Source organism: Anarrhichthys ocellatus, unplaced genomic scaffold (genome assembly GCF_004355925.1).
Source record: "Anarrhichthys ocellatus isolate YVR2014 unplaced genomic scaffold, GSC_Weel_1.0 scaffold24, whole genome shotgun sequence".
NCBI lineage: Eukaryota > Metazoa > Chordata > Actinopteri > Perciformes > Anarhichadidae > Anarrhichthys > Anarrhichthys ocellatus.
Window position 1 is genome coordinate 1,137,625 of NW_022280054.1, and position 17,612 is coordinate 1,155,236.

Here is a 17,612-nt window from a genome sequence, read left to right on the forward strand (position 1 = left end):
CTGGGGTCAGAGGTGTTACCTGCTAGCATGCATAGTAAGGTCAGGAGGTATAGAGCTCAGTCCATGACAGGGGAAATGCTTTCATGTGTTTGTCCCCTGCAGGCCTGAGGGCAGGTGAACTGGAGCCTCTAACCGCGTCTGCACATAGAACAAACATCCACTGTCACCAGCTTATTAAGGTCTTTATGTTTCAGACTTTGCATCTATACGAATGATCCTTGAAATTAGATGTAGGCAAAGTGGTAGGTACTCATTGTGTTGCCCCATCAGAGTTATATTGCGATATTTTCATTATCAAATGATTATTACTGATGCATTTACATGTGCACAGCATTTGGTTTCAGGGGAGCTCGTTCTAACTACTTCAAATACTGTTGGGCTGCTGAATCTACAACAATATATCATAATTTAAAGACTGATCATATGCTTTGTTTAAAAAGTTTTAATCTGCTAACTTGTGCTGTCAAATGAATGTAATGGATTGAAATAAAAATACATCTTCCACTAAAATTAAATTGAGTAGAACTATAAGGTACCATGAAATGTAAATACTATGTTAAATAAAATCCCCCCCAAAAAAGAAAATATAGTGGTTCTTTACTGCCCTACACTGAAAACCAACAGCAACTAATAATGTGACTAAACTTCAACATGAGTTTCATCATGAATTACATTAGAACAATCCATCAAATATATTGCCCATACATCTGCCTCAGTATTAACAAAACTATGTGGAGAAAAGAAAAAGAAAATCTCAACATGTGAGAATTCTATAATTAAGATAAGACTACAGACATCAAAAACACCATAATTAGAAAGATAAAACAAATATATTACAGGTATATTCTATTGGTTTCTCCTCTGAGTTGCTGATTATATCCTGACCCGCTCAGTCCGGTGTGATTTCTGTGAGTGATGCGGCAGAAAACGAGCCGGGACAAAGCCGCTTAACCAGCGGGGAGAGTAGGGAGGGGAGGGGGGGGGGGCGGGGGATGCTGGTGCCGGGGTCGTGGGATCAGAGCAGGTCATGGAGGTGTGGGAGTGTCTGCTCAGCCCTCTGACCTTTGTCGCTGAGGCTTCCTATAATCCCGTTCTCAAAGGCCAAACGGACATAATGGAGAGCCCATGAATGCAGTTAAATGGTGACCATTAGGTGGATCTGTGTCGCTATTCTTCTTGTTTGTTTAGTCCTGGTCAGTCTCACGTTTTGAGTGTAATCAGGCGTGTGATGGAGGGACGCCTGGAGACGCCTGAAGAGGCCTGAAGAGGCCTGCATTGAGCACCGCAGGACAAGAGTTTATTGGAGATGGATATCCACCTAAATATAATGAGTGACAGACACAAGAGAGAGAGAGAGAGAGAGAGAGAGAGAGAGAGAAAGGAGGGGGACGGTAACTGAATCTCCACTTCAGATCATTTGAGTCCCGATCAGAGTTAATAAGTGGTCTAGGAGGGAGCCAAAGCACCCCTTCCGAAAACTGTTTGGTCAATATAAGCATCGCAGCAAAACAATCCCTTGAATAGTACACTGATATATGTTGAAGGGCTGACAGTCAGTCTTCTGGAAACAAGTTTAAAAAATCAGTCAATTAGAGGAGATTATTTTATTTCAAGGTAATTGTAAGTGTTGTAAATAAGACAAAAAAGAAAGAAACTGCACAAAGAGCCGTGTTGGAAAATGGTGAAATAATGTTTCTCCATTGGAATATTTTTTTGTTTGTTTACTTTGTTCAGGGTACAACATCATAATACAGCATGAATAATAGATCAAATACAAACCTTTAATTAGAACAACGTTTGGGTTGCCAAGTTGTAAAATGTATCTGGCTGTTGAGTCGTTGAATCTCACTTTATAATAAGCCATTCAACTATGCAGTTATAAATGTTAATATATTCTTAATTTTTGTAATTTTCCAGTCCATCAAAGGTTTGTTGGAGCAGTCTGATGAACTAAAAAGCTAAAAAAAAGAGACAAATTGTTCTGTTAAAGGAGGACATAGCTTCACGACCTGGCAACCAAAGATTTCTTCTCATTAATGGCGTATAATTGATCTATGAAGCACGTGTAAAAGCATTGATGAAGCCTTGTATTAAAATCAAATAAACATTATTATAAAATTGGTACTATTAACACACTAATGCCAATTTAAATCACATTTGCTTTTTCAACTATATATTTCACTTGTTTTATCACTAATAGTGTTCAATCTATCCAAATACAGCAGTTTGGCATCATTTTGACAGCGTGGATCCTATCTGAGCTGTGAAACATGTAGTGCGGCAGATTAAGTCAATCTTCCATTAGAATCTTTCACTTGGTGATACAAGCACCAAATTTGGCATGAATAATGCCTAGGAACTACTCTTTCAGAAAAGCCCGGTATCCACCTGAAAATCCAAGATTTTTTAAGATGGCCTTCGCCGAAAATGTGAATAGGTTTTTGAGTGTAGAAATTGAATGGCTGGACATATTTTAATAATCTAGACATCAAAATGTATTTATTTTGACACGAGAAATTCAATGGTGCCAATAAAAATTCAATATGGTCGCAATTTTTCAAGATGGCGGCCATTTGTTACTCAAAATTCACACTTTTTTGTCGTTCTTTGATCAGAGATTAGGTTTCAGCTGAAGTAGATCAAGATGAAGTAGTAGTCCAAGTTCCAAGTTATCATTTTGATCCAAATTAAAATGTTTTGATTGATCTATACGAGGTGACATACTGTTTATAAAAGAGTGATGTCAAAGCACAACCAGGGCACACTGGTGACATCATTGCTGTGAGACTCAGCATGGGGTTCAGTGTCGGCTAATTAGTGTACTTGCTGTAGTTGTAGTCTACTAACTGTAGTGCTAACTGTAGTTCCAGTATAGTTTAGTGTCCCAAATGTTATCTAATTAGCCCTGTATATCTGTAAATGGCATATATTGGCATTTGCTGGCAGCCATCTTGGAAAATGGCGGCCATATTGTTTTTCCATCGTGGATACTGAAAATATAGGTCTTGAAGATAATTTGTGCCAAATGTGTTGCTTGTATCACCAAGTGGAAGATTGTTTCACTAATCTGCCCCACTAATGGATCCATTCTCGTCTGACTGCAGTTTGCCTGTGTGAGGCTATCTCAGCCTATGATTGGTCAATTTGAGTGAATGAGACCTCCTTTGACGTGTCAGAGTCTCAGGAATTCAGAGTAGCCTGGTGTTGATTGACAGAATCGTTAGCCAGTAAAAATCAAAAATGCGCCGCTCCTCGCCCTGCGTAAAATTCCATTCGCCAAAATTCAAATTCCTTCAAATTCCTTCAAATTCCTCCCCCCAGTCCCACAAGAAACAGACAGGATATACGTAGCAACAGTGTATTTAGCCGGTAAACGAGGAATTATTTACCTTTAGTAATTTACCTTTAGTAAAGGTCATTAGGTACCCTTTAAGAGTATTGAGACCCTTTACCAAGGTGGATTATGCCGTTCTTTCCATGATTCAGCATAAAGGTGAGGTGCTGCTAAGATTTTTGCTCACAGCTCTGTACTGGTTTCACGGAGAGAAATTCTGAAGATATCTCTGGATTCTGTGTCGAATTCTCTTGCTTTCTGATACCTCGGTTGTCCGTGTTAGCTTGTAGCTTTGTCTTGGTATATCGAAGCGGAGTGGGTATAGCTTGCCGAGTCATGGCGGAAAATACGTGATATTGTGGTACATCTTCTAGTTGATTGTATTAGTTTGTGTATAATTGTGTTTGCAGTGTGTAAAATGGCTTACATTATATTTTTCCCATAATCTCTTCGTTAAGTGGGTATATAACATGTGTGTAGCATTCATTATATTCGTTTCCCCCGGGGGGCTCTCGGGTACAGCGAGTTTATCAGGCATCTTCTAGGGGACAAATAATACTAAGAATTGCAATTATATCTGACATGGTCCTTGTCATAATTAAATTCATTATTTGTTGTGTGCTTCTTCTATACATCTTGTAAGTAATTAAACAATGTGATTCTTTCAGTTAGTTGAACAGACCTCTTTTTATTTTTTTAAATGCCTTTCTCCTGACCTGCTTATTTATCATCTTCATCATCACCACAGTCTTAGTTAATGTCCTCTATTGATAGCTGAGGTGGTTTGTGGTCTGGTGCCTTTATGTGGAGTAGACTGACACCTAGCGTCAGTTTGAGACAACTGAAGGTGGTCTCCTCTGATCTACTTTATATGTAAGCAGCCTCCCGGATTCAACAGAAAAGTATAGTATGGTATGAAATCAAAAAAAGTCCAAAGTCCTGGTTCTTGCAGCCTGATAGAAGCTTGGTGTAGAAGCTTGTTGCCTCTCTCTGGCCTCTCTGGACCACTAGTGATGAATGGAAGATAAATCACGGTGATCAAAGAGGCTGTTGGCACCGTGTCATTACTCCGACTCCAGCTCTCCACGGCCCCCGGCGCTCTGCATACCTTTCCGGGCAGGGCAGAGCCGGGGAGGCGCTCCGAGTGTCCCTCGCTGGCTGCGGTGGGTGTGCGCTTTGATCTGTATTTAAGCGCCGGCTGCTCAAACCCACTTTTGCAGATGAACATTGTCTGCAGATTCACTAACAGCATGGAGACTGACAAGAAGGCACCTCTGGGCTCCATCGTGAACCCGATCAAGTTCATGGATCAGGACTTCAAGACTCTCCTGGAAGAATGTCTGAAGTCCGGAAAGCTGTTTGCTGATCCAACCTTTCTACCTGAGCAGAAGTCCATCGGTATGCCGGAAGATCCGGATCCAAAAAAGGCGATCAAGTGGCAGCGACCCAAGGTAGACAAAGTTGTGCATGCGTGTAACATGCCAGTTGTTATCCAGATGTGGTAGGGCGTTTTTTGGTCTTTATTCAAACAATTGACACAACATTTTAAGTTGTAAAATAACTAATAATCATGTCATGTTACAGCTTCCTCTACGTCCAAAACAAAAGAAATTCATATTTGAGAATATGCTGCCATATTTAAAGCATATTCTGCAGGCATACCAACATTTAGTTTGAGATAAAGGAAAGTTGACTGCATGTACTTGTTTTGGCCACTTGTATATTTAAACAAATGGCTACACAATAAAATAATGTGAAATGTATTCCCTAGCATTGCTTCTTCACAGGAACTCTAATCAAGACTGTTTGCAGAGTTGTAGACAAGCTGATATTTAACCAGGTGTGGTTCAGGTCTGAGGAAGCAGTTTCCTTAGGAGACAAAGTTAATAACAGAAATAACAGAAATAATACCGAAAGTATTTTTTTAAATATCTCCAAGCCAGAAGGGTAGATCTTTGAAGATAATAATTGACAGCACACATGTATGTTCAGTCACATATTGCATCCTAAACTAATACAATACATTGACAAAGTGTGTAAACTGCATGAAGAAGATTTAAGACTTAAGATGAAAAGAGGATATTATAAATTTTAGGGCCGTACCGATTGATTCTTGGTAAATTGTTTGGTCAATAAAATGCCAGAAATTAGAAATCGTCATATTTTCTCAAAGTTCTCAAAATGTCTTGTTTTATCCAACCAACAGTCCAAAATCCAAAGATGTTTAGTTTCATACCACAAATATAACCAGCAAATATTCACACTTTAGAAGCTGGAACTGGAGATATTTTTGTAGTTTTTGCTAAAAGAAGGATTTAAAATATTAGACAAAATTGATGCTAATCGTCTCACTTTTTCTTAAAGCGTCTTCTCTTTTCGCAATTACTGATGTGGTTTGTGGTGTTTTATCATGTTGTGCTCATATTGTCCTCCTCTTGCTCCGTCTCTCAGGACATCAGTGAGAACGCTGTGTTTGTGGAGGGCACGATTGGGACCACTGACATCTGTCAGGGCCAACTGGGTGAGTATCAGGAAAACTTCAACTTCTGTCTCTCCTGCCCACTGCTCCTCTAATCTCCCAGAGGAATGAGAAAATGAAATGTTCGTCATGCTGAATTGTCTTAAACTGGCATTGCATAACATCTTGGAAGAGTTAAATCCACATAAACAAAAGCTGTAAGAGCCCTTCCCGTTGTTCAGTTTGTTTCTATTCATTTCATTGAAATGCAGTGACATCATAACATGATGTCTGCCCCGCACAGCCCCAGGGACCAAACTTCAAACACACAGTGAGGGGGAAAGAGGAGTGACACTCTATGTTCCCTAAACCCCAAATCTGCAGGGGTCCAGACGTCATCATAGACCTGTTGTTATCAGCCCGCAGACTCTGCTCAAATATCTGTGTTGTTCAGTGTGTTTCTTATTTGTGGTGAACTAGAAAATAGTTTTCTTCACAACAGCAAGCTTTCCTTCATCCTCTGGGATTTCTAAATTGTTGGTTTATGTCACCAGTTATGTGCAGATATGTTGATTAGATCAATACCAATTTTATGTTCTTGTCCTTCTTGTTCTTGTTCTTGTTCCAAACTCTATATCAGGATGTGTTTTACTGCAACCTCTCCAGAGAAATAACATAGAACAGGTGTTTGCTGTCAGAGGAATGTGGCTTATTATACGTGTGAGAGAGAGATAGAGAGAGAGGAAGAGGAAGAGGAGAGAGAGAGAGAGAGGAAGAGGAAGAGGAGAGAGAGAGAGAGGGGGGGGGGGGGGGGAGAGAAAGAGAGAGAGAGAGCTGCCCTAAAAGCAATCATTACAGAACACTAAGAATCGTTTAAGATGTGTCCGTACCAGCTTCATGTGTTTCTTTTTGTTTACCAGGTAACTGTTGGCTGCTGGCAGCCCTGTCCTCTCTCACCATGCACCCCAAACTCTTTGTGAAGGTGGTGCCACCCAACCAAAGCCTGTCCAAGCCTTACGCAGGGATCTTCCATTTTAGGGTAAAATGCAAAACACAGAACCTCTGACTCCCCGCCCTTTTCTTTTTAATGAGAAAAGTTGCGAAATTAGACCTCCAATCAAGCCAACTGTTACTCACACATTGTTCGCTGCTGACCAACAGGAAAAAAACACACAAATGAAAACAGTCTTGCTCATATTCTTATACTTTAGTGTACCATACATGCCATTGTAGCTCAATCTCATCTTCTCTGAGCCTAGACATGTTGCTTAATATTCTATAGGAAAGCACATCCTCATGATAAGCTGAGGTTTTAACCATTTATTGCAAATACGATATGCATTTTAGTTTAAAGGTGTGGCTCTACTTATTTGACGATCCTGTGGTAATATGTAACTTTGTTTGAGAAAGGACAATATCAACTGAGCCTTAATGGAGTACTCCACTGATTAAGTATTGAACTTCTATAACATTGGACTCATGATGGATAGTTTTGGAAAATAAGATCAAAATTGACGCAGCATGACCACAGAAACCATTTTTATTCCTTATCAAAACATGGTCCTCAATGCAGCTCTAACACCAACAATTTCCCCCTAAAATCTGTAGAGTTACTCTTTAAGTGGGGTTCCTCACTTTATTGCCTCACCATGAGGCCTTCTCTGAAGTGAAAGTCTAGTTTCATGACATTTATTATTGCAGATAATAGTGAAGTTACTTGTTCCATACTTTTTTGTTTAATCTAAAAAAAAACACAAACCCAACCTGGGGCCAAGAGTGTACTCATTACACATAGAGGTAGAACGGTCGTGCTCATATGTCATTTCGTATTTTATTGAGGCACAATTAGTGCTGATCACATGCCAAATATAACACACAGTTTGTGTTGTGTGTGTGTGTTAAATATTCAAGCACATTATGGACATACAAGATTAAGTTTGATTTACATACCTAGTTCAGACATGCTCATGTTCCTTCATGTAAGACAACACTGACCCTCAGTCTCTGAAGAATTATCTGATTGGGCTATTCCTGAGATGCGTATTGCTTTAGTTGTTGAGATGTCACAGCTCTGGCATTTAATGAATGGATCAAACGGGTATCAACTCATCCTGCAGTCATCACTGCATGATGGTCTCACACCTAAGAAGAGACGAACATAAAACCTTATCTTTATCACCTTTAGAAGTGGTGATTCTAATCTAGAGAGGTAATCATCCACACGCTCTGACCTGCACAGATCAATAAAATATCACGCTGTTAGACGTATCAATTGTGTCAAAGCAAACAGTTGGATATAGATCTTTTTTACGGCTTCTGCTCAGTGATTATGATGCTCTGGAGCGTTTAACCTAGACTGTTAGGGAGAACATGACATGACTTGACAAGCTGGACGGAGGGACTGGAAACTCATTCTTCCCTGTCAGGCTGATGGGAGAGCAGTCCAGACATGCAGGTAGTGCCTACCCTTGGGACACACACACACACACACACACACACACACACACACAACTATGAAAGGCCAGTGCAGGCCTGCTGTAAGCCGCTGCAGTGTACACACAGATGAACAGTACAGTACACACCCCTGGCCATGAACACTAACTGCCCCGGGAGGTGGTTTTATGAATAGTCACGAGAAGAGTGTGTTTATTTAACTCGTCCTTTAATGGATCATTTTCTTCATTCAGTTTTGATTCAGTCTAAACATATTTATGTCTTTGATTTGTGCTTGAATATGTCATGAGATAGTTTAGTATCACATGGTTCAATAAGACAAGTTCTTGTGTGGAGCAGCTTCCAACAACAAGACAACTTTAAAGTGATATACAATACATGAGATGTTTTAAAAGGTAGTCATTAAAATGTGCCAAACGTTCGGTGAGCATATCTACACACGCCCGGCATTCATATTAGGGGATGTGTTGAGCTCTCATTAGGCCCTGAAGGCATACAAAAGGGTTTTAAAATAACTAAATTAAATCAAAGTTAAAAAAAATAGATATAATGGAATAAACAGAGGTATAAAATATTCAAAATGCAGTTACAGATCAGTGATAGTTATAATGAAATAACCCCAAATTTAATTTCATAAAAGGTATGTGACAAGTATATGATGTGACACTATTGGCATTGCCTGATCTCCTCATCCCAAATCCATTTCCACTAAATGGACACAGTTAACAAAAACATTGCACTGAATTGAGCGACGGTGCGTTGTATTGCCTCTAAATTCAGCTTTTATTTGTAAGAAGAATAATGTGTTATTTCTTCTGTTAAAAGTTACACAATTTTGCTTTAAAGAGGCTTAAATCAATATTATTACAATAAGGATTGCTCCTTTATGAAGGGGTAGCTCATGAACCTACAGATAAAGATAATTACTCATTTCTACTGAGCTTTTTAGTTTGTTTCCGCTCATTTGTTTTGCAGCTTTATTGTTTTGGTTCACTCTTACTTCTCTAATAGCGTCGTTTCCAGCTGTTTTTGATGAAAAATAAAAGGGAGGGGGAAAAAACAATAAACGGACACAGTTAGAGAATAGCTGGTTGGCATGGTGCAGCGTTTAGCAGCTAAAAAGTCAGATGTCTCTCAGGAGTTGGTGGAGAGCTAAAAGAGAGTGAGTATTGGACTTCATCAAGTGGACACAAACACAACTCCACTAAAAACAATCAGTTGTTGCAGGTAAAAGGGAAATATTTGGGACATACAGTTCAGGTCTCGTTACACTTTGTCTTCCTCCTCGTTATCGTTCCTCCTGATTCATTACATCCATTTCTGTTTCTCTGTGCTCACCATCCCTCTCCCCGTGTGTCCCTGTGCAGTTCTGGCAGTATGGTGAGTGGGTGGAGGTGGTTGTGGATGACTGGCTGCCAGTACGCGAAGGCCGTCTGCTCTTCAGCTACTCTCACACCCGCCACGAGTATTGGAGCGCCCTGGTGGAGAAGGCCTATGCCAAGTCAGTTTCCACTACCAAGCATATGTTTCTGGGTTGTAATGTCTGATATCACCCTTTGCGTGTGTGTGTGTGTGTAGCTACAGTGATTGGATACAAATACACTTTCTCACCTCATCTTATGTAGGTTAGTTGGGTGCTATGGAAGCCTGAAGGGGGGCAACATTTCAGAGGGGATGGAGGATTTCACAGGAGGAATCGCATACTCGCTGCAGGTCTCATCTCGTACCCCTCGGATCCTCTGGAGGTCTCTGACAGCCGCCCTGTCTCAAGGCAGCCTGCTCAGCTGCTTCATCCAGGTGTGTACACACGTCTGGAAGTTCACACTACACAGCTGGATGCTACTTTAGAGCCACGAGTTGCTCTCTTTGTCTTCACAGGCCAGCAGCAACCACGATATTGGTAAAGTGACAGGAGACGGGCTGATAAAGGGCCACGCTTACGCCATCACCGACACCGACAAGGTCAGTATGACACAGAGACGACGCTGCAGCACTGAGTCACTGTCAGTATTTATAATTGCATCGTTATCATTACGTAGTTTTACTGTGCTCTTTGTTACTGCAATGATCGTTTTCTCCCCAAAGACCGTAATCTAAAACCATTTAATGTAATTTCATGTGAAACGGATATAATATAATGTCATATAATCTCCTTGAAATTTACTCTAATCTCCTTTAATCTAATCTCAGCCCATCCGATCAATTCATCACATACAGTTAAATCTAATGTCATTCAAACAATCTCAACTAATGTAATCTAATTTAATCTAATCTAAACCCATCTCATCCAAACAACAATGACGTTATCTAATCTAACGTAATCTAACAATCTAATGTCATTGCAAGTCATGTTATTCCATTTCATCTCATCTGTTTCACTGTAATTAAAAAATGGAATCTAAGTATGATCTCACTGGAATTTAACTAAATCTCATCATCCATCTCTGACCTGATCTAATCTTATCATATTTCATGAGTAAGCAAAATTAATCTTAGCACAAGGTCCCTCAGAAGGTGTTCTGGAGCTTTTGATCGTGTCACATGATCTTCTATTTCTTTTTTGTCATAGAATTGCAGATGATTAAATTTCCTTCTCTTTATATTTTGAGCACTTTAAAGCCGTGCCGTGTTTGTTTAAAAGTTGTGATTGAAACTTTACTTTATTGAGACTTTACTTGTGAATTAGTTTCTTCTTCTCTTCACTTTTTAGGTAACAAAAGCGTCGGATGAGATTTTGTTGCTGAGGCTGAGGAACCCCTGGGGTTTTGTTGAATATCGTGGACCCTGGAGTGACAAGTGAGGGAGCTTCCTGCTTGTGCACATTGTATACAGGGGAGAGAAAGAGCACACTCACGCGATTTCTCTTTGTGTATGTGTGACTGCAGGAGTAAAGAGTGGGATGACGTGGTCAAAGCAGAGAAGGAAAGGATTGAGCTGAAAAAGAAAGAAGATGGAGACTTCTGGTACGTGCTAAAACACACAAACTTACAGAACAAGTTCACAGATCCTTTATTTAATTAAAAGCACCATGAGAATGCTCCACTACATGTACATGTCCTGAATCTAAAACTTTGCTTAAGTAAAAGTATAATATAAATTGTAGAGTACTTAAATTAAAAGTATACTCATTCTGTCAATGTTATACTATTATATATGATGATTCTAGATTAATATTACTGCTGTATTAATGTGTGTGGATGTCTTTTACTCCCTTATTAACTGTTGGCTAGTTAGATCTACAGCACACATCAAATCCTATAAAATCATCATGTTTGTAGCGTCGCGGTCCCTTGAGAACCTTGTATCTCTTAAAAGTCAACTGTTCATGAGCACAGAAAATAGCCCTGTTTTCACTTTTGTGACAATGGATTTTACAACTGGTCCAAAGAGTTTATTTCACTAGTTTGGAATTGTTCTACTTCTTACACTAAACAAAGTAGTAACTGAATCTGTCAGGTGTTAAGTGTAGTGCAATATCTGTATAAAGCTGCATAAAATGGAAATACTCAAGTTAAGTGAATTACATTTTTACGTACAGTACTTGAGTAAATACTGCCACTCGCATACAACAAGCTCTCTGATGTAAACTACCCTCTCTATCAGGATCAGTGCCGAGGACTTCAGCAGCCTGTTTGACATCGTGGAGCTCTGCAGTGTGAATCCTGACACTCTTGTGGAGGAAATCACACCTGCCTCTCCTTCCTCTCCCTCCTCTCCCTCCTCTCCGTCTACCTGGACCATCAGTGAACATGAAGGATTCTGGGTATCGGGGAGCTCTGCTGGCGGTAGCCGCAGATACAACCGTATGTTTATGAATTTGTACTTGCACAAATATGCATTCAAAACCTCACCTGGATCATTTCATGATTCATCATATTTTATTTCCTTAGGATCGTTCTGGAAGAATCCTCAGTTCCAGTTGGTTCTCACGGAGCAGGACCTGGCGGAAGAGGACGATGAAGACGATGAGGGGGATGAAGATGACGAGGATGAGGATGAGGAGATAACCCCAGAGAAGAAGAGAGCAGAGAAACAGAAGGAGAAGGCCAAACAGTGCACCGTGTTGGTGGAGCTGCTACAGAAAAACCGCAGGAAGAAAACTGAAGTCCACTTCCTCTACATCGCTTTCCATATCTACAAGGTCACATCTACTTTATTTGTTACTTATTGATTTATTGAACGTTGTGATACTGTTTCTGAATAAACTCACACGCGTCTTTGTGTTTATTTTATTTTTTGCAGGTTCCTTCTGAGGTGAGCATCTCATGGGCAATAGATTGTACATTGTCTTTTACTATGTGCTTAAATTAACATCTTATATCTTATATCCTTCATGATGTTTTGTTTTTCTTAACATAAGAACTTGTTATATCTTTCTTCATACAGCTTCAGGATGTGTGTCTGAGCCGCAACTTCTTCATGACAAATCGCCCCGTGGGTCGCTCTGGGAAATATCGGGCTCAGAGGTAAAAGACCATCATGAGGAAACGCTTATAAGTAATTATTTAACAATCTGTTCGTAACAGCAGAAAATGTGGTTCTGGTGCTTTTACTTTGTAAGGACTGTAGACCAGAGTAAAACATCCTGTGTTACTGGTGCACTGAATCGAGTGCAAACCCAATTTGTACTCCTTATATTTGTACCTCAACGTAACAAACCTGCGTGCACACAACACCAAGTAATACTTCTCCAAATAAATGCAAAGCGTGATAAGTAATTTCAGTCATTTTCTTCATCTGGTGAGAAAATTCAAATAGAATTAAATAGAATTTTACTTTATCATCCAAAAATAAATTTGTCAAGAGGAGACAAAAACAATACGACATACATACAGATAAAACAGAGACAATATATGTAAAACGTATTTAAGAGTAACCATTGTTGCTCATGGCTCTGATGGTGGCAGCTATTAAACACATGAGTCATGTTGCCTTCATACATAAATTAATTTATTTTGTGCCACAGGGGTGCGTGGAGGAAGCTGCATCTGGACCCGGGTAACTACATCATCATGGCTTCCACCTATCGACCCAACCAGCCGGGAGAATTCTTTGTCCGCATTTTCTCCAAGACCGGAAACACTCTGGGGTGAGATGGAGAGGATTTTTCTTTGATGGCCTAAAAGATTCCAAAACTGGGGACAAAACTCAAGAGACTAATGTTTAATTGAAAGTTACAATACTAGCCTGGTCTCAGAAAAACAGCTCAACTTATTAACAACCTTGTGTAAATATTATAACACTTCCTGTAGGCTCCCTGAATCACCTCCTGCCTCACTCGCACTCAAAGGCACAGTCATAGTCACCCACACTCCGCTGTACCTCCACTCATTTACAACATTACACTACTATGTAATTAGTCACAACATCAACAGGCTGATAAAAGCACCTTTAGTGGCTTCTGTTACAAACAACAGTGAATTAAACAGCTGAGAGCTGTACGAGTACTCACTCCAATATAATAAGCATCTTTATTTACCATCCAGAGGAACAGCTACTCAAGTACTGTACTTTTTGAGGTACTTTACTGGAATATTTCTAATTTATTTGATTTAATACTCTAACTATATATTGCAGTTTTTATTGCTCTACATCTATTCAACAGCTTTAGCAAGTAGTGTCTTTGATTTTACAGACAAAACGTGATCAACTTATAAAATATGATGCTTAATATGTGGCTGATTAGACCTGCTCAGGTTGGAGTTCACATGAGGTCACATAAGAATAAAGGTTTTTTTTTTGCACTAAATAATATCTTGTGGGCATAAGATTAAAAACAACTCATAATTTAAACTGAATAATTAGCAACTTTAATTTGGAAACTTTAAGTACATTTTGCTGGTAATACTATCGTATCTGAGCCCATAGCAAACATTATTTGGGTGTTTGTAAGGTTCAAACTGTATAAAAGTATAATTCAAGAGACGATCTGGTGTGGACTTTGTGTTCCAGGACTCAGGACTTCACCTGCTCCTCTGGCTTCCTCCAGGTGAGTTCAGTGGTCTCGTCCGAACACGTTAAAACATCGGCTTAGAATACAGTATGTTTATGTTTGTTTGGTGTGTTTGTTCCCAACAGGTTATGGCTACTCCCGTCTCCCCAGAGGATCAAGTGAGAGTTCAGAGGGCTTTTGATGAGGAGGCTGTTGCAGTAAGAAGTCCTCATCATTGTTCTACATTACTGTATTTAACAAAAAAGTGTAAATTTGGAGCCTTTGGTTTTCTGATTTCTTCTTTCTCCCCCTCAGGATGACAGACTGAACGCCAAGGAGCTCATGAAGCTGTTCAACACAGGTTAAACTCTCCAGTATATCAGGGTTTTCCATGTTTTAGCTGCGTCTGAACATGGGAAGCCTCAAGTGATATTTGACTATAGCATACCTGTAATAGCCACTAGATGGGAGCAAAGTAGTGACGCGTTCCCTTCAAAAGTTGGCCCAGTGGAGCCACTGAGGTCAACAGTCTAGACAGAGGCTCATAGCTGCAGTCAGATAGAGTACAATGAGCTTGGTTAAGTAATAAAAGTGACTACACTTGTCCTCACCTTCACCTTTCCTCATCTTAATCCAATATAAACCTTTATTTTCTTTCTCTGCATCAATCTGTGCTTTCTTCCTGTAATCACAGCTCTTGAGAAAGATTACCATCTGCCACTGGAGACATGCAGACAGCTCATCTTTGGAGAGGATGTATCCTTTTGTCCTCAGTATATTCTTTAATATAACTCACAATCTCTGCGTTTCTCACAAATGACAATAAACATGTTAAAATCTTCATTGACCTCTGCTAGTTTCACATAGTTTCACATCACAAACTGGCATGGGGATGTGCACGGCCCAGGACAGCAGGGCTCTTCAGCGTGTGATTAAACAGTCCAGGACATCTCTGGTACCATCTAACGAACATCAGGGATTTTTGCTGACAAGAGGTGTTTGCAAAGAGCCCACAGGATATTAAAAGACAATACCCTGCTGCCATCTGTCAAGAGATACAGAAGTGTCAGCTGCCTTATCGACTTCTGAGCAGCTTCTATCCTCAGGCTGTGAGACTCGTAAAGTCACCCACCCTCCACACATATCATCATCATGTACGTATATATAAGTTATTGTCATTCTACAACAGGGTTGTACAACGGAATGCAGTTTGCAGTACCATTTTGCTACTTTGTGTTTGTGTGTATTTTTGTTATGGAGCAAAATGGTACTACAAACTGCATTTTGATGTACAACGCTGATGTACAATGACAATAAATTAACCTTGTAACCTTGTAAGTTAAGCGAGGCTGATGCTTGCTGACGAAGGGGTTCAAACCCCCGGTCCTCCGGTTGCGTCATTGTGCCGCCCCGCTGTTTGCTGAACTCTGCTTCCTCATGACGTTATCGCACTGTCTTCTGTCCTGTTGAGCTGTCCTTAACTCTGCTGGCAGACTAAAGGGCGCTGCAGTCTCAGCCGTGAACAAACAGGAACCCTGCTGTCCAGTCTGCGCCATCTGCAGGTGCATCTCTGTGTGTGTGTGTGTGTGTGTGTGTGTGTGTAAGACAGAAATAGACGGAGAGTTGTGTCATCATTACTTATTCTGATGCTGCTTTCTTTTTCAGTCCATCTTTTTCCAGTTTGATGAGGACTCTTCAGGGACCATGAGCCCCTTTGAGCTCAGTGCAGCGCTGCAAGCTGTTGGTATACACACACACACACACACACACACACACACACACACACACTTACACGCTGCCGGTTACGGCTGTTTGATCTTCACACCATCGCTCACTCCTCTGTTTTCCAGGGATACAGTGTGATAGTAAGGTCGTCGAGCTGCTGACTGAGCGCTTCGCATCTGGAGAGCTTCACTTGCCGTTCCACGGCTTCGTGTCATGTGTCACCAGGATGCAGAAGCTTTTTGGTAACATTCACTCTCACATTCACACACATTGTGTGTAACACTTTTCTGTTACTTTAATTATATATTGCTTATATCACTTCTGTACTTTTACTTATATTTGTAATTCAGAACTATTCCTTGAAACAGGGTATTTTTACATCACTGTTTCGTTACTTACTTCTTCCATCACTGCAGACTGGAGACTGTTACTGAAATGACTTCTTAAAAAACTCTATCTTATTATAAAGCCCATGATGTGATTATGATGCGCAAACATAAATGTTACACATGTGGCCTATAGTGGCATTTTACAATTAGCTTTTAGATGATCTACATGTGCACAGCTTGTTTACGCAACATGTTTTATGTGTATTTAGATCTCTAAATAAATTCAGGATACTTGTCAGGATATGTGCTTTGAAAATTGATGCTAAACTGGATGCAGAATTTACTGAATGTTGAGCCTTTGCAGAGACATGCAGTCATGTCCTCTCCTCTTCTCCTCAGCTCTGTATGAATCAGAGACCAGTCAAGAGGTGAAAGACAGAGGGATCAACTCTGTGAGTATCTGGCCAAATATGCTCTGATTTGTGTTCATATAAGTCTACAAGTCTTTTCTTTTTTTTTACATTCTGCTCTCTGTTCACCGGTTGTCCCTCTACAGTGGCTGATTCAGTTCCTGATGGTGTGAAGATTCTTTATGAAGAGGGTCTCCACGTTAGACCCAGCTGAGCCACAGCATGCTGCTGATTCTACCACATAGACGACTATATTTTAAAACAGTTCCTTCATGTGTGCCTTATTACAAAGAACCAGCGGTGGCCTTGTTCATGCTTTGCATTACTCCACATAATAAAGGGTATTTCATAATTATGTGAGTTTAAAGGGGTCCTTATTCCTTTTGTCATCAACAAGAAAATAGTTTCAAAACCTAAATAGAGTCCACATTATGACCTGTTTTCTCAAAGTAATTATCATTTTATCAAGTCGCTCTTTAGAAATTCTGTTCTGATGAAAAGGAAATGGGTTTGGAAAAAATGAAATGTGAATAAAATGGTAGCCTACATATACCTTTAATTACACAATGTGTAAAATCACTGCAAGCCCAAGAGTTTACTCATCCATGCACACATGAGCATACTCTGGGAAATATCTGTGCACACACACAGTCAGAGAGAGCGCTGCCTGCCCCACCAAGGGTGTGAGGTTTATGTCTCAGCAGCGCTGCACGCAGCATCTCTATTCTTATCGCACTGACGCCACGTACAGCGTCAACACACACACCCGCCCCCTCCTCCACTACATTCCCTCACTCTTTCTCCCCCCTCCTGTTCTCTCAAGTAACTGTCTGAGTCTCACAATCTGCATCCTCCTCCTCCCTGTCACACTCACAGGTGCTAACTGCACACACACACACACACACACACACATCAGCGAGCAAATGTCCTTTTCTACACATGCTGCTATTAATAGGACCTTTGCTCACAC

The 17,612-nt window shown here is 40.3% G+C and overlaps 1 protein-coding gene across 2 annotated transcripts; it reads left to right on the forward strand.

Annotated features, from left to right (window-relative positions):
- Positions 1-4,568: 4,568 nt before the first annotated feature.
- Positions 4,569-16,991, forward strand: capn12 (calpain 12). Of its 2 annotated transcripts, XM_031861129.1 has the most exons (22): positions 4,569-4,785; positions 5,786-5,855; positions 6,713-6,831; positions 9,614-9,747; positions 9,872-10,043; positions 10,125-10,208; positions 10,957-11,042; positions 11,132-11,209; positions 11,850-12,049; positions 12,137-12,387; positions 12,489-12,500; positions 12,633-12,712; positions 13,213-13,335; positions 14,199-14,235; positions 14,325-14,396; positions 14,494-14,539; positions 14,873-14,934; positions 15,672-15,740; positions 15,844-15,922; positions 16,029-16,145; positions 16,632-16,684; positions 16,789-16,991. In XM_031861129.1, the coding sequence occupies exons 1-22, from the start codon at positions 4,585-4,587 to the stop codon at positions 16,813-16,815; spliced, it is 2,172 nt and encodes a 723-aa protein (XP_031716989.1). In that variant the 5' UTR covers positions 4,569-4,584; the 3' UTR covers positions 16,816-16,991. The 2 variants fall into 2 exon arrangements, with proteins under 2 accessions (XP_031716989.1, XP_031716990.1); XM_031861130.1 differs by lacking the exons at positions 16,632-16,684; positions 16,789-16,991 and having other exon boundaries at positions 15,844-15,918; positions 16,029-16,132.
- The last annotated feature ends 621 nt before the right edge of the window (positions 16,992-17,612 follow it).

Excerpts from the sequence above, each read along its gene's own strand:
- capn12 (XM_031861129.1), top strand. The coding sequence starts at position 4,585 with ATGGAGACTGACAAGAAGGCACCTCTGGGCTCCATCGTGAACCCGATC. Across the intron at positions 11,210-11,849 it reads AAAGAAGATGGAGACTTCTG|GATCAGTGCCGAGGACTTCA; the intron begins GTACGTGCTAAA and ends CCTCTCTATCAG. Across the intron at positions 14,540-14,872 it reads CATGAAGCTGTTCAACACAG|CTCTTGAGAAAGATTACCAT; the intron begins GTTAAACTCTCC and ends CTGTAATCACAG.